Raw genomic sequence first — 27,542 nt, forward strand, 5'->3', positions numbered from 1 at the left:
GCACATGAAGTACAGAACTCAGTAAAAGTACGTGGTCCTGTAGCAGTTATGTAATAAAGTTTGAGTCTGACTCAGTTTTCTGCTCCTCCTCTACTTAACAGGTTGGATTGGGGGCGGGGTCAACGCACAAGGCGGCTCTGGTTGGTCACAGCCGGCTTCACTCAGAGGTCATCCCGCAGGTGATTGGTCGGCAGAGTTCCTCCACTTCTTAACTTCACGCTGGTTCTCGGGGACTCGGGTCCGACTCTGGAGCAGCTGTGGTGCGGCGCACTTGTCCCCGTTTGTCCGGTTCGAAGAAGTAAAACTCACCTGAAGGAGTTACCGGCAACGTGTCACTGATCCTCCCGGTGGAAGTTTATTACAGGCGGCAACTGAACCCCCACGCACTGGGTCTGAAACTTTTTTCCACTTCAGGAGACACTTTGTGAAGAGAAATAAAATGGCAGACACCGAGGATCAGGAGGTCTCCTCCTCCACGGCTCTCTTCAGCGAGGCGATGCACCACTACCAGGCCGAGCCGGACAAGCCCACACAGGACCTCTTCAGCCTGGATGACATCGTGGACCTGGTCGGCGGAGCTCAGGACGCTCTGGACCGCCACATTGCCGAGGACAGTGCACCACACGAGGTCACAGAAACTCCCTTCGCTCCGGTGAAGCTAGTGGAGCCAGAACCGGAGCCGATGTTCGTGGAATCCGAGCCCGAGGTGGAGGAACCCGAGCCCGAGGTGTTGGAGCCTTTCCCGGACTCCACAAGCGCTTGTTTTGCATCAGAGCCCATTTTTGCGCCAGTGGAGCCAATCTTTGTTCCGAAAGCCGAACCCGAGAGCTCAAAGATCGAACCGGAGCCACAGGCTGCACCCGAGCCAGAACCTGCCCCGAAGAGAGACGCCCTCCCAGCGGCTGAAGCTCTGAAAGAAGCCCCAGCCCCCGCAGAGGCAGTAGAGCGACCTGCGGTGACGGAGGAACCACCGGCTCCAGCATCTTGTGAGTATTTGAACGGGGAAATGGCTGAAAATGAAAGTTTAAACCGGTTTAAACGTTTTAATCAGCTTTATAAACTTAATATGCTCCACCGGTTTGATGGAAATTCAGCTGAGCTGGATGTTAACGGTTTTTTCCCGTCTTCATCTTAACCGGTTTCCTTGCCTCAGATGCGGGTTAGCATCGTGTGCCCACCCAGACGCCGACATGAAGGCGATAAACGCGGGTGAAACATCACTCTTTAGTCGGTTTAACCAACTCAACCCACCGCTGGGTGTCAAATCGAGTCAAACTGCGGCATTTTCTTCACATTAATGAGTTTTCCGGTCGCGGTGCAGGTTAGCCCGGTTAGCGGGCTAGCGCTGCCACCCTGAGGCGAGCGGATGGTGTGTGACAGGCAGCAGCCGCTCGCCGCCTGGATGTGGCTGTGAATGAAGGATTCACACTTTTAACCACTCGAGTTTTTATTCGCTGTGAATGAGAACGACTCGAATCCACGTTTGCTGCCTCTCTACCGGGGATGAGCGGTGCGGGAGGAGGCAGCGTGGCCCCCGGGTCCCGCTAAGCTGCAGCGATGCGGCCCACCTGTTCTCACCCACAAGCCTCACGTCAGCTGCGGACGGGACGAGCCGCGGGTTTTCACCGTTTATCCTCCATCGAGCAGCGAATACACTTCCTCCTCTAACCCCAGAAACATGTCTTTATATGATTCTAAAACAATTTCACGGGAAGATGTGAAACCGATCCACCGTTTCAGATGTCATCGTCCATCTGCTCGGTGCCGCTACTCGCTGTTGCTAGCCCCAGTTCCATTATCGGACGCCATTCCCTTTCTTCTGGTCATTGTAGGTGCAGCTAATGAGGAGCAGCACCAGTTGCTCAGGTGAACATCTGCGTCTCATGTGCGCTAAACCACTCAAATGCAGATAAAACACGTGTTTGTTCCTCCATCAGCCAGGTGCTCCCCGGTGCTAAAGCTAACAACGTCACCCCGCAGGCCCAGTTGTTTATTAACCCTGGATTTGGTCATTTTAATCCCGGTAGAAATGAGAACATGTCCAGTAACTGTAATGTGTCAGAGGCTCGGATGACGGGTGAAGGAGTGGCCCGTCAGACAATGCTGTGTCCGATGATGGATGCACGGGGAGTTAGCGGCTCAAGCTGTAACCCGGAGATTAGTCACAACAAAGGAATCCGCTCTGCGTCCCCTCCCTGTCGGCTCCTCTGCAGCTCCACGTCCCCCCACCACTCACTTCACCGCTTGCAATCAAATAATACGAGTTTTAATCTGTTAATGAGTCATTCAAACCCCATGTTTTACCTCCATCTCCGCCCCAGACCAACACCCCAAACCCGGCTGCAGCTCAGTCACAGAGGCCTGTGTACTCACAAACAGCCATTGCTGCTCTGAATCCTCGTTAAACGGCCTTTTGATCATGTTTGGACTTATTGTGACGTATTGTGATGTGTAGGGAGTGAATATTGTGAGCTGTGTTGTTCCCTGAGACGTGTGAGGTAAACGGGCCTGTCTGGGCTCCATCAGGCAGCAGGGGCAGGGTGGGGCTGCTTGGCAAGGCCACTGATGGAGGTGGATAAACCACGAGCTATGGATTAAAGCCCCGCAGTCTGAACAAAAGACCAGAGCATGTTCAACATATCATTTACAAGATAATAATAAAAAAATAAATCCTTTTCAAGAATAAATGGGGCTGGGACTGCTACTGCTAAGGTTTATTTTCAGTAGCAATGAGTCGGCAAGTTACTTCTCCAGTTAATCTTTTAATCTACAAAACATGATACGGTATAATAGAAATATGAGCAATGTGAACAAAACATATACAGTGTAACAGTAATGCACATGTATCAGTATTCCAGGGTTTATTTTTGATTGCATTTTAAAATTAACTGTTTCTAAAGCAGCTATTTGTACGTTTCTTCTCTGCTGCTGAATGTGGTTTCCTGTTGGGGTCGAGTGGTTGAGACCAACTCCTGAGCTTCAACAGCTTCAGCCAGCGTTGGGTTTGGAAGACAAAAGGTCACAATGGAGGTCCTGGGCGTGACAGTCACTCGCTATTATAAGACCGGCCGTGGGTTGCTGGGTAACAACCTCAGTAAACTCCAGGAATTGAAGCAAAACACTTTGATATTGTTTTTTTGATATAGAATTTGTGGAATAAAAGAATAAACTTAGATGCTGAACTTTCACAGTTTTTTTTCTTGAATTGAAAGTAAACAGCTGCTAATGCTAACGGGCTGTGTAGCAGTAGCAGACACGTACACATGGTCCCCCTCTTTAAGAGTCTGGTTGAACATTAGCATCCTGGAAAGATTTACTGCTTTTAAAGTTATATATCATTATAAACAATATCTGCTTGTGCCAGATAAAGTAAAACATTTGCAGAACCATCAGGTATATTCCCTTTTTTCTAAGGTTTTAAAGGCAAAATGATTCATCAGTTAATCAATAATATTGACCATATGTGGGTTAAAATGCACCGTGTGTTAATGACAGACACAACCCGTCTTTTTTCTGCACACGAGTCTGACCTGATGCCTCCTGCTGTGACTTCGCATCACACAGATTCTTATAAAAAAAAGAAGTTTCCTTCCCCACCCATCGGACAGCGCTACTGACAGGCCGGCTAATTGCAAGGGGCTCAACGGTCACCACCGGCCTACATCTTATTTTTGGGTCACCCACATCCGTCAGCGTGTGTTTGTGGAGAGCTTGTGATGTGGTCAGGTGGATTAGACGGAGAGGGGAGATGTCAGACACAGAGTCACAGAGGCTTAAGCTCAATGAGCGTGTGTGTGCGTAGGCCAGTGTTGTTGTTTTCTCTGTATCCTGGTGAAAGGGACACACAAGTGGGGTTAAGTGCTCCGGAGTCCGAACCCCTCGCCCAAATCAGTAACACCACCAGGCTCCGCTCTGTTGTTTCTGCTCTGCCAACACAGCAGCTGGCTCAGCCTTACAGAAATGAGACACGCCCCTGACTATGATGAGAACCACATGTTAATCTGCTCTAAATCTGGCTTCTTATCGCTCTGATAAGTGCAGACGTTTCCAGAAGATGTGCTGTTTACCCATCTTGTGCTGATTCGTCACATTCATGTTGATTTCTCAGGTCGTCACATTGAGCTGAGGGACATTTTTCCGTAACAGAGTATGTTAAATTTGTGAACAAGTGGATTCCTGGAGCTGGAATTGATTTTGTTTTGAATAATTGATTGATTTATGATAAGTAGCATCGACGGGAGAAGCCAGATGTTGAATTTATAGATGACTCAAGCCCCTTTTCAAGTGGTCAAAAATCCGCTTACATCTGGCTGTTGTTATGTGAATGGAAACAATCAGCATTCACTTGTGGGTCAGATGACTCTGCAGTAGACACACGTTTTAATCGGCTCCGATCGGTAGTTATGGAAACATGACACCCAGGTGAACAAGCGCATTTCTTTCTTTTTTTTTTAGTCTAGACACCGACGCTGTGACGTACTTTGATCTTTGGGGAATTGCCACGTAGATGACAGACGTTTGTTTTGGGTTTTTTTTATTCTTGGATAAAATGTGTTAAATACAACGCTGACGAGATAGGAGGTGGGGAGCTTCTCAGTTTCTGGTATCTTTGTGACGTATAAGTCTTTTTTAAGAGGGTTTACCCACGTTTAAAATTAACAATGAATACCTGCTAATGTTGTTTAATCAGTGTTTCTTCTGTAATGTTGGTGAAACCATCTGTACAGCCCATCCCCCACCTACCAGGTGCACAGAAGAACAGGCGTGTCCTTCTCATGTGAATCCCAGCATGCATGTATGTCAGCAGTTCACACAGTAGCAGCAGTTATCACAGGGCCAGGCAGACTGGCAGTGTACATTCAGGACTGGGTTTTGGTTTAGCTGGAGGCCAGTTAGTGTCTGACTCTGTGTTCTCTGGAGCTAATGGAACAATGTCCAATCAGAGAAAAAAGGCTCAGGTCAAAACTTCTGAAAGTGAAGGAGCAGTCTGTAGAAACATGCTGAGCCACAAACACTGCCAACCTCACATCTCTGAGGTTTTTTAATTGTTTTTGTAGAATTACATAACTGTTGGTTCTGCAGACCGTGGGTTCAGAGGGGGTGCAATCAATTGTCTGTCTGTCTCGTAACCAACCAGCTAAACCCAAAATAAACAACACAATATGACCATTTAGAAATCTATAAAAGGAAAGAGCAGTACGTTCTGTATTTAAAGCAGACAGGAAGAAGACAGGGCTTCGATGGGAATTGTACATTGAGTTCTTTATGTTACAAGATGGCAGCAGGTGAAGCGTTGCCCTGGAGTCATCATATGTCGAACTGTGAGATACTTATAGCTGAAGGAGGAGAAAAATACCTCCGCATGTGCAGCCTTAACCTTCCATGGCAATGGCGTTTGAGTCGTCACTGCTTCGTGAAAGATGGTAACGTTTGGAAGTGACAATGGGGAGTTTGTGGTTCTCAACTAAATCAAAGAAATGTGCAGGTAATTTGAAAGTGTAGAATATACAAATGTTATTGGTTCATTTTCTGTAAAGTTGTTTTTGCATATTTTCTTATGGTCAAAACAGCCAGTTGATGATTGTTTTACTCAACCAGCTCATTAAATACCCATCAAATCGACAATAATTATTAATCTGCAGTATTGTGTTTCAGTTAAACTCAGTCTTATTAGATTCAATAAACTAAAATCTAAAATGTTTCAGTCTGTTTAATAAATAATACAAAGAGTTGAAACCAATCATATTGGTCAAATCTGGCATAGTCGTTTATGTAGTTGGAACTTGGAATTATAGTAATATCAAAAAGAAAATGTTTCATACATTAAATATCATAAATGGAAGGTCTATCAAAATACCCTAATGTTAAATGGAGAAGTGTTGGCTGTAACATGACCAGGGCCATGGTGAGCTGAGCTGATTCTCAGGTTACTCAGTCCGGATGATCTCCACTTACACCTGAACCAGTGCCAGAACATGGTCTGACATTATTTGCAGCTCGTCGGGTGCATTTAGCAGCTGAAAGCTTTAGCCTCTGGATTTCCTGGAAAGGCATTGAATTCAGCATTATCCTCAATAAATCCACTGAATGTCATAGTGACGTTTTATTCTAAATGTGTGTCATTGGTTTGATCCTAGGTCTTCATCACCTGAAGCTAAAACTCGACAGCAGAGGTAACCAAACAAAACGACCTAATAAGAATAATCATTATGGTCTAATATCACTATCAGATCAGTGTTGTAAATTTGAATTTCGAACTAAATCTCTGAAGGATTTTATGATAACAGCAATACATTTGAGAATCAACCTAAGATTCTCGTGATTCATGCAGATTTCTGACTGTGATTGTCAAAGCTTGATCAAGTGTTTAGTTGTTAAGTGGAAGGAGGAATTCTGCCCGTGCCACATCGGTTGCGGTTCAGCTGCGGAAGTCAAGGTCATGTCCATTTACCACAGCTGAATCGCAGCCGATGTGGCCAAGGCAGAAGCTGAGCTATTAGCTGTTTTGATCTTTGGCGTCAAAACAGCAAATAGTCAAATCTTAAATACTTTTAACTTTGAGTGATCTAGTGCCTTGCTAATGAGCAACCCTCCCTTTTCCTGTCTGTATTTTCCTAATTACTTGAGGGATTAAGTCTTTAGGCCGCAGCCACGGGGAGGGTTGCACACAGGGACTCTTTGTTTTATTGTTTTCGGAAAGAAGCTTTTTTTTTAAGCTGGTCCATAATCAAGCTTCCCTGATTGAGGCATGAAGTCAAATTATTTAGCTTGAGGCAAAAATCATTTATGCTGCATAATGGATGATTAATTACTGCATCAAGTGTTAAAATGGGGTACATGACAGCTCCCAAAAGTCAAGCCAAATCATCTGGATCTCCCCCTGGTGGCTCGTAGCATTCTACTCGCTATTTAAACAAGAGATGGAAGAGATTAAGTTTTGCAGTTGGATTACTTTGTCTGTTTTTATTTTCACTAGTTTGTAGCAGTTATTCGTGGCTCTGTGGAATTTCTTTAAGTAGCATTTTCTTTGATTGTTTTGCCTCATGTGACCTCTCACTTCAGACACATGCAGTTAAGTTGATTTGGTAAAGAGACTCAAAATGGCAACAGGCCCTGTTTTCCACATGTTGTCTCTTAATTGCATTTAACTTAATTTACCATTTTATAAATAACCTTCTACTGTTTTGTTTGGTTGAACTTACGCAACAGCTCAGATGCTCAGTTTCCTCTCTGGCTACATTACAGATGGGATTTGAACTGATTCTTGCTGTTCCTGTGCTGCCTCTTTGCATCCATTCTTCTTTATCTTTCTCAGGCATGTAAACTCCACCTGTAATGTCTGCGTCACGCTATGACACAGATGTTCCTGTCACTCCTTATCTGACCTGTCTTCCCCCCCCCCCACCAACCTCAAGCAAATGTTTGCATACCTGAGAGAACTTGTAGAGTAAGCACTGTTAATATCCAGAAACATGTTAAACATCCTATGAATGTTGAGCTTTGATGCCCACAATGCTGGAAAAAGTACTAAGATCCTTAAGTACAAATTACTTATAATACCCTCACTGTAGAAAATGTGGCTTAAGAGAAAGTAAAATTGTATGTAAAGTAAAGCAGTTACTCTTTTGAAAATGTCAAACACATTGGAAACCGCTTACAATGACCACGTTTGTCCCACGCCAGAGTGATCACTATAGGCAGTTGATTACTATAAACAAATTGTGTAGCTTCTGTATGATAGTCTCAGAACTTGAGGGAAAGGAAACTCAAAACGTGCAATCATCCTACGTCTCGTTTAAATGAATAGCTTGCAGCCTCCCACGTGTCTCCTTCTCGTTCTCTTCAACACACAGGTCGCCACATGTTTTTTCACAAGTTAAAGTTTAGGGCGGTGATTTCCACATTATGCTTTCTGAATCTTCTACCATCTTCTTGTTATGGAAGATGATTTCTGTCTCTTCCCCTGGTCGTCCTTTCTTGGCCTTTCGATCTATCTGAATTCACTCTCTGCTGCCTTCTTCTGTTTCTTCCACAGATGTACCTTCTCCTTCTAAAGCTCAGCCTCATCCTCTGATGCAATTCCCTAAAGGCAAGTTCTCTCTGCTCACTGTTTCCTCGTCTTTTATTTCCCTTCACCACTTCTTCAGTTCACTCCCTTGTTGTGTGCTGTGCTGTCACTTAATTTCGAGTAGCAAGAATAACCCACTGCATGTGCAATGCTGTATTATTTGTGGATTTGAATAACACTAAATCAGATTTTTGACATTGCTTGTGTTTGTGTGGCATTCTGACTTCCATGTTACTGTTGTAGAGTAGATTGTGATGAGCTACAAGTAGTTTATAGAGGAATAATGATTCTCCTTAGGCATGACTTTTTTTATTTACGTTTTAAAATGTATTTTCTTCCAACAAAATTTTCTCAAAAGTCCTTTGAGAGGAATCATTATCTACTGAGAGAAGCATTGGGCATGGTTTATTGGAACCAGTTTTGAGGCGAAAAAATGATTCTACCACCTAGTTTCCGACCAGGGTGGTAAACGGATCACCAGACAAATGCTGACAAATCTCAACTGTGGCCGGTAGTCTGCTGATGTATTGTTGTCCTGATCATGTCCCTGTACATCAGAAATATCTACTAGAGTTTGTAGAGCTACTATCGAACTCTCTGGGACGATTTACATGCCTTATACTTATACTCCACTACCTACTAGAAGCTAACGTTGTACTTGCTAAATGTAGATGTCCGTTTAATTCATAAGATACTTTTTAGATTATAATTTAACTAACTTAAATTCATTACAACATTGCTTCAGGGCTTCCCACAGTCTAACTATGTGATAAGACCACTTTGTCTGAAGCAAAGACATAAAGACAAATGTTCATAAATTCATATTAAAATCAGGTGCTGTCACTTCCAAATAAATGGTTGAGATGACGTTTAACTGGGGTTTATTCCATCTTCACAGCAGGATGTGGAAACTGGTCAACACATACTTGGTCAAAACTCCAGCAACACTTTAAGTATCGAGAATACTCAGACTAATGTGTTTTGGCCCGTGGTCTCCCTCGTTGTCAAGTATTAGCTCTGATGAAAGCAAATGGTTTGAGAAAAAATTAGTTCATTATGCTGCAAGTGTTCCTGGATGTTTGATCGCAAGACTTCCCCTATTTATGCAACATACAAGACGTTCATGAAAGCCATTGACTTCAAGCCCTGTTGTATAAGTAAAGCAGGGGGATTGTACAGGGGGTGTTGTGTGTTGTCACCACTAACAGTGCAAGCACAATTATCACAACCAGTGTTACTGTTTTTCCAGAATACAAAGACAAACCCCTTAGGGGAACACTGTTACTAGTCGTGTTGTGCAAGAGGCCACGAGATCCCAACAAACTAATGACTAAGTCCTCGTACAGTATTGCAATTTGTAAAATCCAAATGCATTTAGGACTGGCTCATGTAGAATCCACTACCTGGACTCATGTCAAACTGTTGAAGCATCAGAATCAGTTTCTGTGACTATCAACATTTTTTTAGACTACTTAGTCTTTTTGAGCCCAGCATCTGTGACAGTAATTCTTTTTTCCTGAGTTCATTTGTTCATTAAAGAGACTGTGAACCTGTTTTCACTCGTCATGAACTGATTTAAAACCAGATGCACCGGGCTTGAGAAACTCCTGCGGTTAGATTGTACCCAATGAGGAACGTCTACTCTGAAACACCCACTACAAATGAACACAGAAAACCATGGATAGCCTTGCATCATTAAGGTAACAATGACCCATAATCGAAGACACTTCCCATACAATATGAATAACTGATACATGTAAAGTTCTGTCTAATATTCAAGCTTATATGGTAATTAGAAAATATGCTATTTTGGAATATTCACAAGGGGTCGTTCATTCAACAAACTACATGGACAGTCTACCTGCCACAGCCAACCTTTCTGCAGCACTTGTCTGGTCTTTATGGTGTTAATATTGTCTGTTAATTTAAAATGTGGAAGGAAAACAGGATTTAAAACTGACCGACATAACCTTGGTGCAACCCAAGACTACTAAAATTCTAAAATGCGACAAATACATTATGTATTCTGGAGAGATTTGATCTAAGATCACAATTTATAATCTATTGTGGTACATGTGATAGCAACGATCAATACTGAGCTCGATGCAGAGTGTTTCATTACTCAAAACACGTTGGCTATAACATTTTTTATAACATGAATTACATGCAAAAGAAACAATATAGCCTGTTATTTTTGGTTTAAACATTGAATTCCACAAGCTAGCTCTCAAAATGAGTCGTATTGGGTTGCAGATTATGTTGGAGGGTTTGCAATTCCACTTTCCTTTACGTTTCTGTTGGCAGACAAGATTAATTCGGAGTTTTAATCTCCAAACCTTCTTCGATTTATTTTCAGTAACTACTAACATCTACCCAGGTGTGGTGAGCACTGTGAGGAATGGAGTATGTCTTTGATATGTGCTGTATTGCATTCTCCCTCCTCCCTTTCTACTCAAGAACTTGGGCAGAAGGGTGATTCCCCTGCTCCCATCTCTCCTCTCTCCCCTCTTCACTCCCCCGACTCACTGGAGGAGCTCTCTCTGACCGATAGTCCCAACCAACCCCCTACTTCAGGATTCGCTGCATCCTTTGGCTCCTTCTCCACTCAAGCCCCCACTATTCATTCCAAGGACATGCCTTGGGAGCGTGAAGAGGGTGATTCTGGGCCAGGCCGTAGTAAGAATAAGGAAGACCTTCTAGATCCCTTAGCTGGTCCTTACCTGAGTTTAGGGAAAGACCCAGGGCCCCATAATCCGTGTGAAGACAGTGGAGTTTCCTTTTCACCTGAGGAGAAGCTGATTAGCTCAGACAGGTCCTCTACTGGCCCCTCCCCCGTGAACCCCCAAATGATGGTTCCAGAATCTTACCTTGCCTCCTCTAACCCAACAGAGCACTGGGATTCACCATTCTTAGCCTCTCAAGACAACTCCAAGGTCACCATGGATAGCTTCTCCAAGGATACGGCCCCCCTTAGCTCCTCCAACTATGAGTCCGACCTGCATGGCAACCAGTCTGAAGAAGATGATGACTTGATGTACGAGGTGAAGAAGAATATTAACCCATTTGAAGGCTATTCTCCACTGGCTGATAGTGGGTACTCCCATTTTGGAGACTCCAAGTCTGACAGCAGAGCTTCTAAAATGTCAGAGAGTCCTACACCCGATCTGGTCCAGTATGGGCAGACTGGAGAATCCCAAGATAGCCCACCATCTTTTATAGACATGGGGAAAACATTTGAGCAGAGCAAGATGTCCGCTGACTCACTCATGCACTCAATGAATCAGTTCTCATCCGGCTATAAAGAAGAGGAACTGGAAGAGGAGGATATTGCTCTCCCACCATCACTTCCAGACATCCTGAAGTCTTCCCCACTCAACCCTGAAAAAATGGACTCTGGTTCCTCAGAGGGAACCCCGGAGGAGCAGAGTCCCATCTTAGAAAGAAGAATGATGGAGTCACCCAACCCGCCAATCAATCTGTCGGCAAACAATCCATTTGCCTTCGATGCTAAAGTGTCCCTTCTGAAGGAGATGACTGAGGAGATGGAGGGGAAAGTTGGAGATAAAGGGGATGAAGACCAAAGCTTTGACGCCTTCGATCTTGTCAAAGAGGCAGCGGACACCACACCAGTTCAGGTCAAAGAAGAGAAATCTGTCAAGATCGAACAGAAGGATTGGTTCTCAAGCCATGATTCTCCCAAAATGACCGATATGTTTGAGCCACTTGACTTCCAGAGTAAAAAGACCACTGCTGAGGATTCAGATTCAGAGTCACCAACAGCCGACTCTCTGTCCCCAGTCCTTGAAGCCATGGCAAAAAACCCTGCGAGCTTCCAGGTGGAAACAAAGGAGGAGGACCTGAAGATGGACGTGGAGGAGGCAGAGGTGGCTGAGGAGTTCTCTGAGCATGAAGTATCCTCTGAGGAGTTTGAGTTTATTGAGCGACCACCAAGGGGTGTTATCGATGAGTTTCTTGAGGCTCTGGATACTTCCAAGTTTGCTTCCTCCAAGCCCCCAGAAATCCCCATGGATGATGACCTGAGCTTTGGCGATGTGGCTCGAGTCTCTGCTCCACCTTCAAAAGTAGCCCCACCCCCAGAGGTTGAAGAAGAGGCTCCAAGTCAGAGCTCCTACTGCCTCCTTACTCAGACATCCCACCAGAAGAGCAAGGCCGAGCTAGAAAAGCTGGACATCCAGCAACCCCTACCTTCAGCTCCGCTTACCCATTCACCTGTCCACAAACCAGAGGAGCCAGTAGCCAAGAAGAGCGTGATGCGCGGGAAACTGTTTAAGATGCCAAACCTGAACATAAGCACAGGTAAAATAAAGCAGTTCTGGCATGGAAACCACCTCCATCCCACATCCTCCTCAGTTTCCTCTGGCACTTCCATGTTCATCGGCATAATTTCATCTTCACTCTTTTGTTCTCAGTTATTTTCTCCCAACCACCCACCCAACCGACTAGTAGTCAGAGTTTACTTAAGATCCCATCACCTTCTCCCTAGTGTCACCTTTTCTTTCTTGCATTGTCCCTTTTTGCATTTCCTTTGAAAATTAACCCTTGCATTTTGCTTTAATTGTGTGTTTGCATTTTCCATCTGTAGTTAGATTTTTTTTTTTTTTTTTACTTTTGCTGCATTTTGTGCATTTCTGTCTCATATAACATAATTTTTGTGCACCTGAAAGGGCTATCACTTTATTCTCCAAAAGTCAAGTTCAATTGAATTTAACACAACAAATTTCTTCAAATCTTTTTGAAATCCCCCTGAAGTCACCTGAGGACGTTGATGTTTTCTCATCTCCTCTGTGATGACTCCCTCGCTGCCTCAGTTTTAGAGTTCTGTCTTACTCTACTGTTAAGTCAAAAGGGCATGCAATAGTTTAATGTGATGGTGAGCCCCTCTGCTGGATGACGAGGCAAAGTACTCCCCACGGTCTAGTTTGCATCTAGAATGTCTATTTTGAATTGGAAGAGGTCCTTACAGTTCAAACAGAAACTCTTATTCAAATGAATGTTTGAATTTCAAATAAGGTGACAGCCCTAGCACCTTCTCATGTTATTTTATTTTAATTTTGTGATCCGGTAAGTAAACTGATTTTTCGTAGAAATATTCCTTTATTTTGCTTTTGTAAAATCCACTGTAAAAAAAAAGAGGAAGATTTTGTTCCTATTTTATGAAGAAATGGGAAATCCAATGTTGAGCAGCGACGGACATCGGTAAAGTTCCTTCTTTTCGCCCACATTGTAGTCAGTTTGCCTCAACGTCTTATTTTAGCTCTTATCTGCTCTGGAAATAACTCGAGATACCAAAGTGAAACCCAACACCACCATAGAGACCCCAGCACCCCTCACTGCCACATTCACTACCACACATACAGAGCTCACAGCCACACCCTGCGACTGACTGAACGAGCTGCTGCTCTGATTTATGAGCTTCACAACCTCTCCCACAGCCTCTAATGTGACATGACATCAGGTTTTATGAACATGAGGCTGAATGTGACATAAGGATGAACTTTGTGCCAAATAACTTTGGGTTGTGATGACATAAGGGGTTATTGAACTTTCCATCTATTTCTGTAGCAGGGTCATTTTGACCAGTAATTTTTAGAAATGGAAAATTCCTGGGTTTCAAACATGACCCAAATTGGAATTTTCAAACGGTAAAAGAATAAATAAAAATGGGGCTTCTGATCAACAATTATTGCACATTAAAGAGAATGTGTTTCCACTCAAAAACTCATAGGCTCACTGCTTTGTTAAAGATCCAAAATCTTTATTAGTTGACAACATAAAAAAAATATCCTTGATTGATCATGTGATCTGTAAAGAAATTAATTCATTGTGTCATAAGAGATGAAAACTTGGAACTATCTTCAAGTAGAAACGTCATCTTGTGGCGTATCTACTTCACTGAAACATTAAATAATTTATCTAATCACTGGGTTGGGACTAAAAGAATTAGCATTATACAACTCTTTTTTTTTTTTTCACAATCTCTGAAGACTCCTTCCCCTTAGTCTCCATTTTAATGGATGACTCAGTTTTGAGTCTGATATTGATCAGTCAATATTGCGTACGATTACACACAGATAGCCGCTGTGTTATTACAGCAGGAGGACTTTGGTCTTTGGGACGAGCTGCCCAGGCTTTAGTGTGTGTGTTGGAGGAGTCTCCTGTTAATTAAAGCCTCCTCCTCCCTGCATTGCGACACTGGCAGGCCCACAAAGGCATCTCCGACCCAGATACCAGTCACCAAATGTTCCTCGTTACACAACTCAAGGTGGGGCGCTGCAATCTGATCATAAATCTGTGCTTTGTTTTCTCTATTCTGATTTATCAATCACCAGACTGGATAGTCTGAATTACTGTACTTATACCAGATACTTTTTCTTAATTCCTTCCTGTACTTTTTTCTACTTAAATAATTACATAAGTAAAAGAAATACAACCAAATATTAAATTGTTGTCCGATCCTCAAGTTAATGATTTTAAAAGATAAACCTGTCATTCTCATGGCTTATTAACATGGGCAGGAAGTATCAGGGTGACGGGTCAGCTGGTACTCTACTGTCGTCACTGAGTCAAACTTTGTTCTTCCTCTTTATGCAACATCTCTTTCACCACTGAATCACCACACTGCCCTGTGTTGTAAAATGTCGGTTGAAGTTTGTTGCAATTTCATTTACAAACAAGTTAATTCATTCAACGTTCTATTCAGTGCATCTCATTTAGCTTTAGTTTCTTTTAATTTAGGGTCAGTTTAGAATGTTGCAGATAATTAATACAGTTTTTGAACCATAATAACATACAAAGCTATCACAGGTAATTAGTTTTATCTTGTGACTGCAGCCAGCCTCGCTATCATGCTCAGAAAAACAGATTCCAGAACTTATAAAGGATATTACCCACACGTACATGTCTGTAAGTTTGTCTCTTCTGCAACAGTCACAAAGATGAGTTAAGAGGTTTATCAGGAGAAAGGTGCTCTCTAGTGGACAGAGTCTGTGATTACCACTGTGATGATCACTCTCTGGTTCTGTTCTGCAGCAGATTAGACTCCATAAGCAACATTAAGTTATGTTTCTGTTTGTTTTTATCTCGGATACACTTTTTTCAGCCTGTAAACAGGAACCAGCTTCACTCAGGTTCTCACTGTTGAAATTGATTTCCTGGTTTTGTTCAGAGCACTGACAAAACATTTTGTGGGAAACTACAGCAGCTGGAAAATGAGTTAATGTGGCAGAAAGCCAGTCACTCTTTATTTATTTATTCTCAACTCGAACCCCTTGTTACAAAAAGCCATGGATTCATGCCACTTCAGCCGTTTTAAATCTTGACACTATTGTAGATGTATGAACTAGAATCTCCCTCAGGGCAATTCCTTCATTTAAAGTGTTTTTGGAACAAGTTCTAAAACAATTTTCTACAGCATCCACATTATCTAAGCTACACTTTAGTGGTAGTTACACTAAAGGTAGTTGGTTAGTTTCACACTTAAATCGATTCAATTGTTGTTGCGTAATCCCGCTGATTGTCTGAGAAATTGACAGATACCTGCAATCAGACATTTTCTGGAATCTCGCCTTTCACACGTGTGCAATAGTAGATCATACAGCCCAGGTACCATCTTTCCATTCAGTTTTGTGGAAATACGTTAAGTACTTTTTCACAGTCCTGCTGACAAATGGTAAAATATTGGTGTGTGTGTATATACATTTTCAATCACTTATTCAGTTATTAGATGAAAAATCAAACGACGAATTTGAACAAAAACTTTCCATAGATTACATTTGGTTCTTTGTATAAAGAACGTTTGAAGGTTGTTGGAGCCGGGGATCGGGTTAGATTGCAGGGAATTGTCTGGTTTGATGTCACACCAGTGTAGATTTCAGACTGGTTTTTGTGTCATTTTTGAAGAAGGATCTGGTTTATTTTCCTTCAGATATGTGTAGCTGTTGAATGACACTGTACCAGGCAGCATCAGCTGAGATGAAACATTCTTCTCTTGCGTCTTGATGCTTCGTCAGCGCGCGTGAGGCAACAGGAGTAGGGAGGAGGAAGGGTGACGAAGGGGAAAGCAGAGGGAGATTTTGGGGAGGGTGGAGAAAGGAGGGGAAAGGGGAGATCAGACAGTGTGGTTTTTAGGGGGAGGAGGGAGAGCATAGCAGAAAGAGGGAGGCGGGGTTGAGGCAGATTCGTTTATGGTTGCCGTTTATAGTTGCTGCGTCAGAGCGCTGGCAACAGACAGTCAGCTGACAGCTCGCCTGCAGGATCGACTTCATTTGCTCGCTGCAGTCACCCCCCCCTTTCCCCTCCCCTCCAGAGGAAGTCTCGCTCGAGTTCTCTCCTCCCTCTCTGTCCTCCTCTTCCTCCTGCAGCCGGACACACACATTCACTCCAACACGTTTGCATTTGCCGCCTCTGCTGGGTCCCTCTCTGTGTGGAATGTGTGTTTGCTGATCTGAAGGCATGGAGAACAACTCTGTGGACAAACCGGAGTCTGCCGCAAAGCACTGGAGACGGCATGGTATGATTCTGCTGGTTTGTGGCTCGGGCAGGACTGTGACTGTGTGGAAGGTTCAAGCTGCTTCAAGAAGAGACGTCGTCCCCAAACGTCTCATTTCTTTTATTGCCCTCGGCTCCTCTTTCATGCAATGAAAGTAGGACATGGATGTTGGAGACTGGTGCTTCTGAGACGTGACTCGATTGGTCGTTCAGAGTCGGACGTTGACGCACTTTTAACGTTTCCAGCCAAGCCTGTCCCTCCTCCATTGATTGAAATGCAGCTTTCACAGGCCAAGCTTTGCAAACTTTGATACAAAACTGTAAACGATTTCAATTTGATTTATTAGACGTGTGTTGTTTTGAATATTTTGATGGATATAACGACCTTACAGCTACTTAAGGACACATTTAAGGGAAATTGTGGCGAACTTTCAAATCCCTATTCGTTGTCTTATCTGTGGTGTAAAATTCTGTTCACGAGATGAGCTGTAACTGATTGTGAGTCCTCGTTGTTTTCTTGTGTTTGCACCCGGAGGCTCTGAGGATTCTGTGAACTCGCGATTGCAGATATTTTCACACAGTTTGCTGGTTTTGTTGTGCGACTGCAGAAGCTACAGGGCAGTTTGTTTGGCAGGGAAGAGACCTTTGGACAGTCAGCCAGTCATCCACTGTGACCAAAGGTAGAGCGGAGGAGGGGAGGGTTTTTTGGAGCGGAGTGTCAGCTGGCAGTGTCTTGATTGGACAGTGAGCCGGTGATGTGCTAATGAGCTGGAGAAGAGTCAGACCAGATCTTTCAATAGACAATTGGCAGCCTTCTCTTAAGGGCCCCACTGTGATAAACTGAAGGACATGTTCAGGGTCTGTGATAACGTGACTCAGGTTTCAGACGCTTGTGGTTGATCTGTCCCTCGAGTCTCAAGACAATAACATTAATATACATTGAATAGAGAACATGATTCAAACAAAATGGTGGTTTAAAATAAGCTAGGCTAAAGTAGAGTAAAGCTAATAAACAGAACTGTCTACTTCTAATCAGCTTCTTCTTATCAGACCTGTCGATCATCTGAGAACTGATGAGTAACTAATTTGGTGATTGTGTAAATCCTTGAAGTCATTTCCGGCCACTAAACCTAATATATATTTTTTTCTTTGACCAAAACAAACTTTTTACAGAGTTTACACTTTACAGTGCTGACCATCATGTGTCCAGTAGTCGCTGCATCATCTGAGGCTGCGGTCACTTGTCGTCTCAACACTGAAGCCTTTGTTGTTTGTGTGTCTGTGCTGAGCTTGGGTCTGTTCATCAAACCGCTGTTGTTGTTCATTGAGCCTATAATGAGCCACGACTAAAAGAAGCTGTGTCTGAGGCTGTGAGAAAGCAGTATTTGGTATTAGTGTGTTTGTGTGTGTGTCAGGGACAGGGAAATAATGTGGCTTTATGTTTTAAGTCAGACCAGCAGCAGAATGAATCTCCTTCCTCTTTCCTCTTAATGCTGAGTTCGATGTCATTTGTTCATCAGATTAAGACATCAGTTTCGTTATGTTGAACCTGATCAGAGTCAAATCATGTTGGTTTAAGATGCACATCGATGATTGGCACCGTGAATAAAGCATCACAAATGACTCGGTAACGTTTAACATATATTTAGCACGCATAATCAGTATATAGACATGAAGTAATTAAAGGTTCGGGCTCCGGAAAGTGAAGCCTTTTTGGAAGTGTCTATAACCTGCATTCTCTAGAATCACCAGCAGAGGGCGACTCCACTGTCGACATGTCAACCTTCAGAGAAACGGAATAGGTCAAATGTCCTTATTTTGCTACATTTCAAACTTGATTGATCAAGAAAACAACCAGAAATCCATGATAATAATGAATCACCTTATAAATGTATTAAAAAAGATCTTTACATAAAAACAGCACAATCATAACCTAATGATACGCTGTAAAACAGTCACACTGGCCCTTTTTATTGAGTACAAAGGACATCTGCATCACAGTTAAATTAATTCAAAGTTATTTAAAACACCAGGGGAGAAACGCTGATAATTTGAACCACGGTTGGTGTTAACGTTGGAGCCGCCGCTCTCCCAGCATGCACCTGGAGTTTCCTGGACAGCTTGTCATCCCTTTTATGGATCTTTTTAAAGCGAGCAGATCTCTGATGACTGCTCACTGTTCCCTCTGTTTCAGAGTTGGATTTAAATTCCTAACTTTTATCTCATCTTAATTTCTGCTTGGCCTTTCTGGAGCCTGGTTATCCTTGTACAGTTTGGTTGTGTAACATTCTTCCTCTTCCTAATCTTCCTCCTCCTCATGCTGATTCTGTTTTCACCTCCCTGTGGTTGATAGTAACAGATCCAATCATGCTGAGTGATGGTGTAAAATGTTGGACTCGGGGACGTGTTGGAGGCAAAGATAAATGGATCCTAGTCTTTTTTTCTGCTGAAAGAGCTATCTGTCAGTCTGCTGATTACTTGGTCGATTGATCCATTTGTCTAAGAAACATGGACGAACGCCTTTTGTGATTTCTCTGAAATCAAGATTAGGACTTCTACTGTCTCATTTATCTTTACGGATTTGTAAGATGATCACTCTAAGCTAAACATTTTAAATGGTTCCAGATCAACTGTCTGTTGATTAGTTGATTAATCGTTGCAGGTCTGAAATGCACATTATTGGATAGAAATAGAAAGATGTTTTTAGTTGTAAACTCATCATATAACTGATTTACCTCCATACCCCTTATCTTTATATATTATCCGAAAAAACAATAATAAAACCGAACAATAAAAAAAAGATAATAAAAACAAACATCCATATTAAAACCAGTAAAAAGCTTCTATATTACACACGTGCTTTAGTGAAAGATTATCTTCAGTTAAATATCAGTTTAATTAGAATCACGTCTCGGAGCTGATCGAATCAGTATCGATCTGAATCGATCGTCCAGAGAGACGCAGCTGCGCATGTCTCTCCCTCTCCCCCCGCCGCGTGTCTCTCTCCCCGGTCTCTCCTCCCGTCAGCCAGGCGGAGCTGCTGTTTAACGGAGGTTCAAGATGGACGCCAAACGGGGTTAGTCCGCTCATAATCTGTTGTTAACCGAGCATCTCTCTCTTTATTTCCCCGCTTGTGTCGCTGCCTGTAGCCGCGCTGGTGTTCGCATGTGCACCGGGAGCGTGGCTGCTCTCAGCCCGGGGAGGTTGCAGGCGGATCGGGCCGAGTCCCGCGGAGGTCACGCCGGACTATTTGACGTTTTGTCCCCGCGGTGTGTTCGTGCTCCGCCGATGCGAGTTATCAGTCGGACATTAAAACGTTTTGCGGGAATTCAGAGAGGATGAATCGGTGCTTGGTGTAGAACGCAGCGGGGAGAGAAGCGATGAGCGGCCGCCGTTAGCTCGCTGTGATGCGGGTCTATTTTTAGCCAGGCTCCGGTGCTAGCACGCCCGCTACCATATGTAGCCAGGCAGCCGCATTAGGACCGTGGATCCTCCTTCTCCTCCTCTTCACCCCCGCCGCCTTCTTCTCCTCCTCACGTCGCCGGCTCGGTCCGGTTCTTTTCCCGCAGACAGGGGTTCTGTCTCCGGGGAAGCTAACGGGGCTAACGCGGAGGTAGCATCACCCTGAGCGGTGTCTGATCTGAGAAGCTCCCATCGGGCCACGTTCCGCCCCCATCACCGCTTAAAACACCGATTCTACTCAAAAACAAAAAGATTAGAGACCATTTTAAGATCCAAGCAGAAACTAGTTTGTTCTATGCCCCAAAATTCAGATTTGTTCCCTGATGTTGGTCCATAAATAGATTTAATGTAAAATAAATAGGGTCTAATAAATATAAATCCATAAAAAGTTACTTGTTGAATAAATCTCATCAACTGCTGGATTGATCTGTCCTATAAATACTGAGGGAAAACCCCAGATGTGTATATGCTTCTCTGCAGTTTGAACCTTGGGAATCTGCCTGGAATTTACAATTTTGACCTTCCAACAACCGATCAATGACATCAATAGATAAGATATCACAAACACTGAGAAGCAGAACAACGCTGTTTGTGACTTGACTAAACGTTTCACTCATATCACTTGCCTTTGACTGTGAGGCCTCAGTTTCGTGCTTATCAACCCATTTCCTGTAGATAGATGTAACTCATTGACCCTCCTTGTCCCAATGAAACTACAAATCCATATTTCTGGGTTAAATCCTGTGTTTCTGTTAACTTGTTATAAAACCAACATCCTGGTATTTTCTACATCGAAATCAGTTTTCTTTTCCTTTAAAACTCTGTTTAATGACTCGTCCTGCACTTGGGGCCGTTTACTCAGTCTGCGTCCAATCAGAAAGCTTTCTGGAATTTGTAACTTCCTCCCCATGACTATGAAATCTGACACATGGCGACTGGAGCACAGGGACCTGCACTGTCCCATTCATCAGTTAAAGACACCGGTGTAGGTAAAGCTGGTGGCGGGTCCACGTAACAAAGAACTGGTTGTTGCCATGAAGCTCCATGTTGAGCTGCTGGTTAGTTCTGACTATGCCGATCAATTCTCGATCCATCTGATTATTTCACAATCGTTCAGATCTGAAGAACAAATGTTTGTTTTGAGCATCCAAAACCAAAGTTATTCAGTTTACTATCATATCACAAAGATATGTATCCTTCTTTAATGCTTCGTGTCAGGTTAAATTCACTTGTTTCTGTTGAATGTCAACCTCTAGAGAAGGTGGATCTCTGACCTGTTTGGTCTAATGTACTCTGTGAAAGTTGAAGTTTAAAGTGCCGCTTGTTGCCGACTTGAAAAACTGAATGAATCACACAAAGTAGACACGTTAAACTGTCAGATTCCGTCGTACACTGCAACGTGATGTCCTCTCGTCGCTCAGCGAGTCTGCAGGAAACCCCACGACTCCTTCACTTCTAATATTGTCCATTGACCTGCCTGGAATTCCCTGGTGAAATATAAGCATGTGCAGGCTGCCAGGTCGTTAGCTCAGCTGTCTCCCTGCACTGTCCAACCCCCCCCTCCTCCCCTCTGAGTCGTCGGAGAGGGAAGAGGCTCCTGCTGCCAAATGTCATGAAGTCCCGACCACCTGCAGAATGAACTCTGCAGCTGGTTTTTACTGTTAAACTCTCATTGAGTCCGTGGAATCAGCTGCTGTTCAATTGAGTATCCGGAATCCGCAAATATTTTCTTTGGCTTTGAGACCGGCATTACATTATTAAAGTCTTTAAAAAATGACTATTTTAACAATACCCACACATAAAATGTCTTTGACCCCAAAGGGTTAAAACATAAAGGCAAAGACAGGATACGGAATAGAATGTGGAGCAGGTGGGACGAGTCAACTTTGAGTTTAAGTTTCACGCTCAACTTGCAGCCGATTTGTTTGATAATGTCTCGGGAAATTGCGTGATCAGACCCTCAAAGCCGATGACCTCCAGCTGGTGTCGCGTCACTTGAGTTATCATCACGGTGGCGTCGGGGCAGAAAGTGGAAGAAAAGTCCAGAAGGCACCGAGATGAGGATGTTGATGAGTCACAAGCTGCAGCGAGTTTCCCCCTGCGTGGTTTTTCAAAATTTTCAATGACTGACAGTTGGTGACCCCTGTGATAAAGGAGACGAACTTAAAGAAGCTCCTCCTCCTCCCGACGATCACGAGCACCCCCCATGTGACGGCTGAGATGCAAAGCAGACAAATTTGGTTTCAGTTTGAACAGTCAGAGAAGTCGAGTGAGAACAGTGCGTGTGTGTCTCAAGGAGATTCGCCCTGAAGACACTGTGGTCTAACGCTTATTCTTTCGGTTCAACTGTCGCATATTTTCCCTGGACCAGAGACAAATTGAGTTTTGATTTAAAGTTGCAGTGCAAAACTACTCAAGTCTTATATATCCAGACAGAGCTGAGTTTAGATTAACATCCTTTTGATGTTAAAAAAACTAAATAATGGAGGTGTGGTGTTAGAAAGAAGTGAGAGCACCAGACTTATGTTTGGTCAAAATGTTTTCTAGGTTATTGGATGTTATAATGATTTGCCGACAGCTTGAGATGATTTAATTTAGAATACAGCTCAGTCACGTTTCTGTGGATGATTGACACTAACCATCATCTTCCTCCTCCTGCAGTGGTGGATCTGCTCTACTGGCGCGATGTGAAGAGCACGGGCGTGGTGTTCGGCGCCGCGCTGCTGCTGCTCCTCTCCCTGACGCTCTGCAGCATCGTGAGCGTCTGCTCCTACATCGGCCTGGCTCTGCTCTCAGTCACCATCTGCTTCAGAATATACAAAGGCATCCTTCAGGCCATCCAGAAGTCCGATGAGGGACACCCATTCAAGTGAGTCTCGATATAAAGATGATATGATCATCTCTGCAGAATGTCAAAGATTTCAGAAGAGAAAATAGAAATAAAACTTATTTCCTGAAATTTTCTCAGCGAAAGTTCAGTCACAGTTTGGTTTAAATGTTTAAGGAAGTGAAGAAACTTTCAGTTCCTGCAGGAAAAAGATGCCTGATCCTTGAATTCAATAGAAGTTTAGTAATGGGGACATAAGGTATTGATTGACAGCTGACAGTGACTCAGGATTGGTCGAGCTTGTGAATGGGCAGGACCTGTGTACTGGGCTCCACTCCCAGATTTACCAATGAGGTCACCAGCACAAGATGGCGGTTTTCGTATCCAAGATATTTTAGCATCACATTTGTACAGTGGGGGGAGGTGTCCTCTGCGCCCTGTTGTGTTTTGTGTTGTGTGTCTGGTTGTTGTGCATAGTGTTTATCCTCCCTCCTGGCTCTCTGACAAAACCTTCTTAGTGAGTTTTCACCTGCTTCCTTTAAACCCACAGTAAAGACTGATTAATCTGAGCTTAACTGGAGCAGTGGAAACTGAGCTCAGTCACAAGTTGTTCACAGAAATCAAAGCTGCACAACAGAGGCTGGATTTTCTCTTTTCCCCTGAGACCAAAAGTCACAGTGACTCAAAAGATCTTTAAGTACTTTTAACAGGAAACTTAAACCGACTGTCAGTTAAGTGTATTGAATATTTGGCACCAACTTTTAAATAATGGCGTATGACATTTAGAAACTTCACCATATCAGCTCTGTACTAAACCTGACCCTCTGCTGTCCCTCTCAGGCTGTACCTGGACCGTGAGGTGGCGCTGCCTGAGGATGTGGTCCACAAGTACAGCGACTTGGTTCTGGCCACAATGAACAAGAGCATCTGTGAACTGAGGCGCCTGTTCCTGGTGGAGGACCTGGTCGACTCCATCAAGGTGAGAACCAGTCCTTATTACATAAGAAGAGTCTGAAACTTAAAGGGGGAGAAGTTTTCTGGAGTAAAAAAGATTTGCTGCTGTTAAAGTAGCCTTAAGACGTATTAAATATTTAAATTCAGATCGAATGGGTCCTGACCACTAAAGGTCACCATGAAACTGTCTCTACTCTGCCAGACAGAAGATTTATTTAGGATCTGGACAAGTGAACTCATCATGTGAGTGAGCGTTTGTAATAGGTGTGTAGATCAGTGGTGGTAACAGTTACACTGCGAGTGTTCGGAGCGCTGCAGCTGTCGGGCGCCTGTCGTCGCCTCGCTGCTCCCTCCCCCGCTCCTCCGGTCCAAATACAGATCTGCACGACGCCCATCAGACTGCAGCGCCACAGAGTTTCCCTTAGAGGGTCACAAAAAGTCAGATTCTTTAATCCCATCAGGAGGCAGAAATGTTTCAAATTCTCCAAACGTCTCGGTGCATTGTGGGATACTCTCCCTCTGGTTAACTTCCTGTGATCGTCCATGCTGCAGTGGCGGTGAATCTTTACAACTGCAGCAGCAGGTCATTAAAATGTCACGCATGTTTATTCTGCCATCGAGCTGCAGCAGCATCTCTTCACTGGCGGCCATGTTGGCTCTGGGCCCCCGACTGTTCTTAATGTATTCGTCATTGACACGGATGGAAAACTGTCACTTTACATTACAGCTCTGAGAATGTTTGTATCACAACCGCTTCAGGGTCAATGTCTGTGAAATGTTTCAGCCTCTGATCAGAAACTTATGTCAAGAATCATTTTATGTTTTAGAATAAATTCTTTCTTTTGTCAAACTTCTTGAACTGAATTTTTTTTGATCTTCATTGGCTTTTGGTTTTATTTTTGTCCTATTTCATTATCAGCTACCGAGGGTACTTCATTTGTATTTAAATGTTCGTGTTTTTTGCAGTTTGCTGTGTTGATGTGGATCCTGACCTACGTTGGTGGCCTGTTCAACGGGCTCACTCTCATTATCCTCGGTGAGAAAACCGTCGCATGATCCGTGACAATAAGAGTCTTTAAAGGATATTCACAAGTCTTACTTTGGCTCATCTGAAATTACAGAGAAGCTGCAGTAACTTCTGTCAGACCGGACCAATTCCTTGTTGTACAATATCAAGCATTTTATTTTACAGAGTAAAGGATGCAGTAAAGATGTGTATTTATTTTACCTCGCAAGATTATTTTCTTGAATTTAAGTTCTATATATTTTGGTTTATTATTTATAGTTATATATAATAGTTTGGGGTCTAACTGTAAAATAAGACTCAACTACATTTCTTCATCATCACATTTTCTTAGGAGTCATTCCTAAGTAGATATCTTTGTTCATATCTGCCAAAATATTGATTTCTGAAATGTTTTACTGCAAAATTATAAACATCATAGAGGCTGACAGCAGCTTTTACCTCTGAACACAACATTTAGGATGTTCTGACCTTGTCCTCATATTTCTCCTCTTCCTCAGGTCTGATCGCAGCGTTCAGCTGCCCGATCGTCTATGAGAAACACCAGGTGAGACCCTCTATCACAGTTTGATCTAATTCTCCTCCTGTGATAAACTGAATCCATGAAGTTCAGAACAACTGTAAAGAAATGAAGAGTCTGACAGGGAACTTGATGCTGTGTGTTTCAGGTTCAGATCGATCACTACGTGGCCCTGGTCAACAACCAGGTTCAAAGCATTGTTGGAACGTGAGTAGACCCTCAATCACTCAATATATTCACATCTGTCCAGAGTAACCCTTTAACCTGAGCTGAGCTTTTCATAAATATAGAGGAAGAACGATATAATATTAGATGATTAATCATTTAACATGAAATCTCTTGTTTACATCAAAGATTCCCCATTAAAATCAAATTGAATCTTCTCACGCTTCTCAAACGTTGTCGTCCTGCAGGATCCAGGCGAAGGTGCCCGGGATGAAGCGCAAGGCGGAGTGAAGTAACGACAAGTCGCAGTTTGGAATGAGGAAGTTCTGAGAGGAAGATGTTGGGGGGTGGTGTGGGGGAGGGAGGGAGGGTGGGACGACATGAAGGAAGGCAGGAGGAGGAGAGGAGGGGTCTGGCGGTGACGCAGCCCTTCTTACTTTATTTGTCAAAATATTAAGAACACTTTTTTTCCCAATCCAGAATTCCTGTGTTTTCTGGAAAAGTCGAGGCAGGTTGACGACATTGATATTTAACATCTCCCTCCTTTTTTTTTCTAAAATCCAGTTTAGAAATGTTTATTTCTGTGACGTTAAAACTCCCAGAAACGCATTTTAATCCTGAACCAACCCTCTGTCCCTCTCCACCCAGTGCATTGTGGGAGGTCTGATGCTCCTGCAGCTGGGATTGGATGTTTTTTTATTTTGTTCTCGTGATTTAAATTCTTTCTTTCCCCGTCGAGCCGAGTGGAGAGATGAGCGCGAGCAGCCGACAGCACCTTATGTACTTTTCTCGTGTTTATCTTTTTTTTTTTGGTATGAATATTCTCGTAGAGTTAGAAGTATTTTGTGATTTTTACCATCGTGTCCCTAAAACTTCGAGCTTGTGTCCTCGGTAACCTGCGGCGTGTTGGCGACTCGATGTGATGACGGACGGATTTGTGAACGACGTCTTTGACTCCTGACGGGGCAGCGGAGGGGGGGGGGGGGGGTGTAGGGGGGGTGTATTACCATTTAAAAACTTCATCGCTTCTGAGTAACTTTAGCTACGAACATCTAGAAAAAAACCTTCGCCAGACAAACAGAAACATGATTCTTACATACAAGTTATTTCCATGTCATTGCAGTTGTGTAGTGATGAGAAACTCCGGAAGGAACACGTTTACATTCATCGACATCAGAAAATATTTAAAAAGTATAAAAAAAAAACCATAAAATAAAGTGGGATTTAAAGAAAACAAAATAAATAATCATACTGTCTGTGGAGCCGATATCTTAATAATGTTGAAGCTCGATGTGACTTTGGGGAAAAAACCTTCAAGCATTTGTTTGTTATGCAAGTATATTTGTGAATGATAAACTTCATACTTCAATTGTGACGATAAAAAGCTTCCAGCCGGGAGCTGTGTTTGTGGAATGCATTGTGAGATGTAAACAATTATCAATAAAGCTTCTAGACAAAGAAGTCCCGCCTCCTCATCTGTCCGTTAAAGATTGCTTTCATCATCCACATTGGTCTTCTGTGTCTTTGATCTAACTGTTTTTTTTCATATTCTACAAGTGATGCAATTCACTTAACTTTAAAATAATAGTTGTCCTCAGACGACGCAGCAGTTTCATCACTTTGTTCACAGATCTGTTCAAATCGTCACATCTCCAACACCAGCTTCCTGTGTCAGAGCATCATGTGGTCGGGTTCTATTCACACAGGAAGTGCTGTATTATTTTTTATAAGAAGTCACAGTTAAAAACGGGCTGACACTCACTCACGATTGGTCAAGTGCATCAGCGGAAACTCAATACCTTGACTCCACGACCTCTGCATAGACTCCAAATGTGCAAGATGGCGCCGTTTGTATTTATGATATTTCAGCTCCATTCCTGGACAGAGGGAGAAAGTAGAGACACGTCGTCCATTTTTATTTACAGTTTATGATTTTGACCAATTGCATAAGAGCGTCTAAATAAGTCCCTTTAGTTCCCCCCTGGGTCTCAGGAGACAGTTATTTGATTTGCTA

At 43.2% G+C, this 27,542-nt stretch overlaps 1 protein-coding gene across 10 annotated transcripts; it reads left to right on the top strand.

The window, feature by feature from the left end:
* The first annotated feature begins 196 nt into the window (after nucleotides 1-196).
* Nucleotides 197-26,989, top strand: rtn4a (reticulon 4a). Of its 10 annotated transcripts, none has more exons than XM_062400391.1 (10): nucleotides 197-986; nucleotides 6,138-6,173; nucleotides 8,036-8,089; nucleotides 10,526-12,385; nucleotides 22,700-22,907; nucleotides 23,706-23,844; nucleotides 24,786-24,855; nucleotides 25,344-25,390; nucleotides 25,512-25,570; nucleotides 25,777-26,989. In XM_062400391.1, the coding sequence occupies exons 1-10, from the start codon at nucleotides 440-442 to the stop codon at nucleotides 25,817-25,819; spliced, it is 3,063 nt and encodes a 1,020-aa protein (XP_062256375.1). In that variant the 5' UTR covers nucleotides 197-439; the 3' UTR covers nucleotides 25,820-26,989. The 10 variants fall into 10 exon arrangements, with proteins under 10 accessions (XP_062256375.1, XP_062256376.1, XP_062256377.1 ...); XM_062400393.1 differs by having other exon boundaries at nucleotides 199-986; nucleotides 10,958-12,385; XM_062400392.1 differs by lacking the exon at nucleotides 6,138-6,173.
* Nucleotides 26,990-27,542: the final 553 nt, after the last annotated feature.

Source organism: Platichthys flesus, chromosome 12 (assembly GCF_949316205.1).
Source record: "Platichthys flesus chromosome 12, fPlaFle2.1, whole genome shotgun sequence".
NCBI lineage: Eukaryota > Metazoa > Chordata > Actinopteri > Pleuronectiformes > Pleuronectidae > Platichthys > Platichthys flesus.

Excerpts from the sequence above, each read along its gene's own strand:
- rtn4a (XM_062400391.1), top strand. The coding sequence starts at position 440 with ATGGCAGACACCGAGGATCAGGAGGTCTCCTCCTCCACGGCTCTCTTC. Across the intron at positions 987-6,137 it reads ACCACCGGCTCCAGCATCTT|GTCTTCATCACCTGAAGCTA; the intron begins GTGAGTATTTGA and ends GTTTGATCCTAG. Across the intron at positions 24,856-25,343 it reads GCTCACTCTCATTATCCTCG|GTCTGATCGCAGCGTTCAGC; the intron begins GTGAGAAAACCG and ends CCTCTTCCTCAG.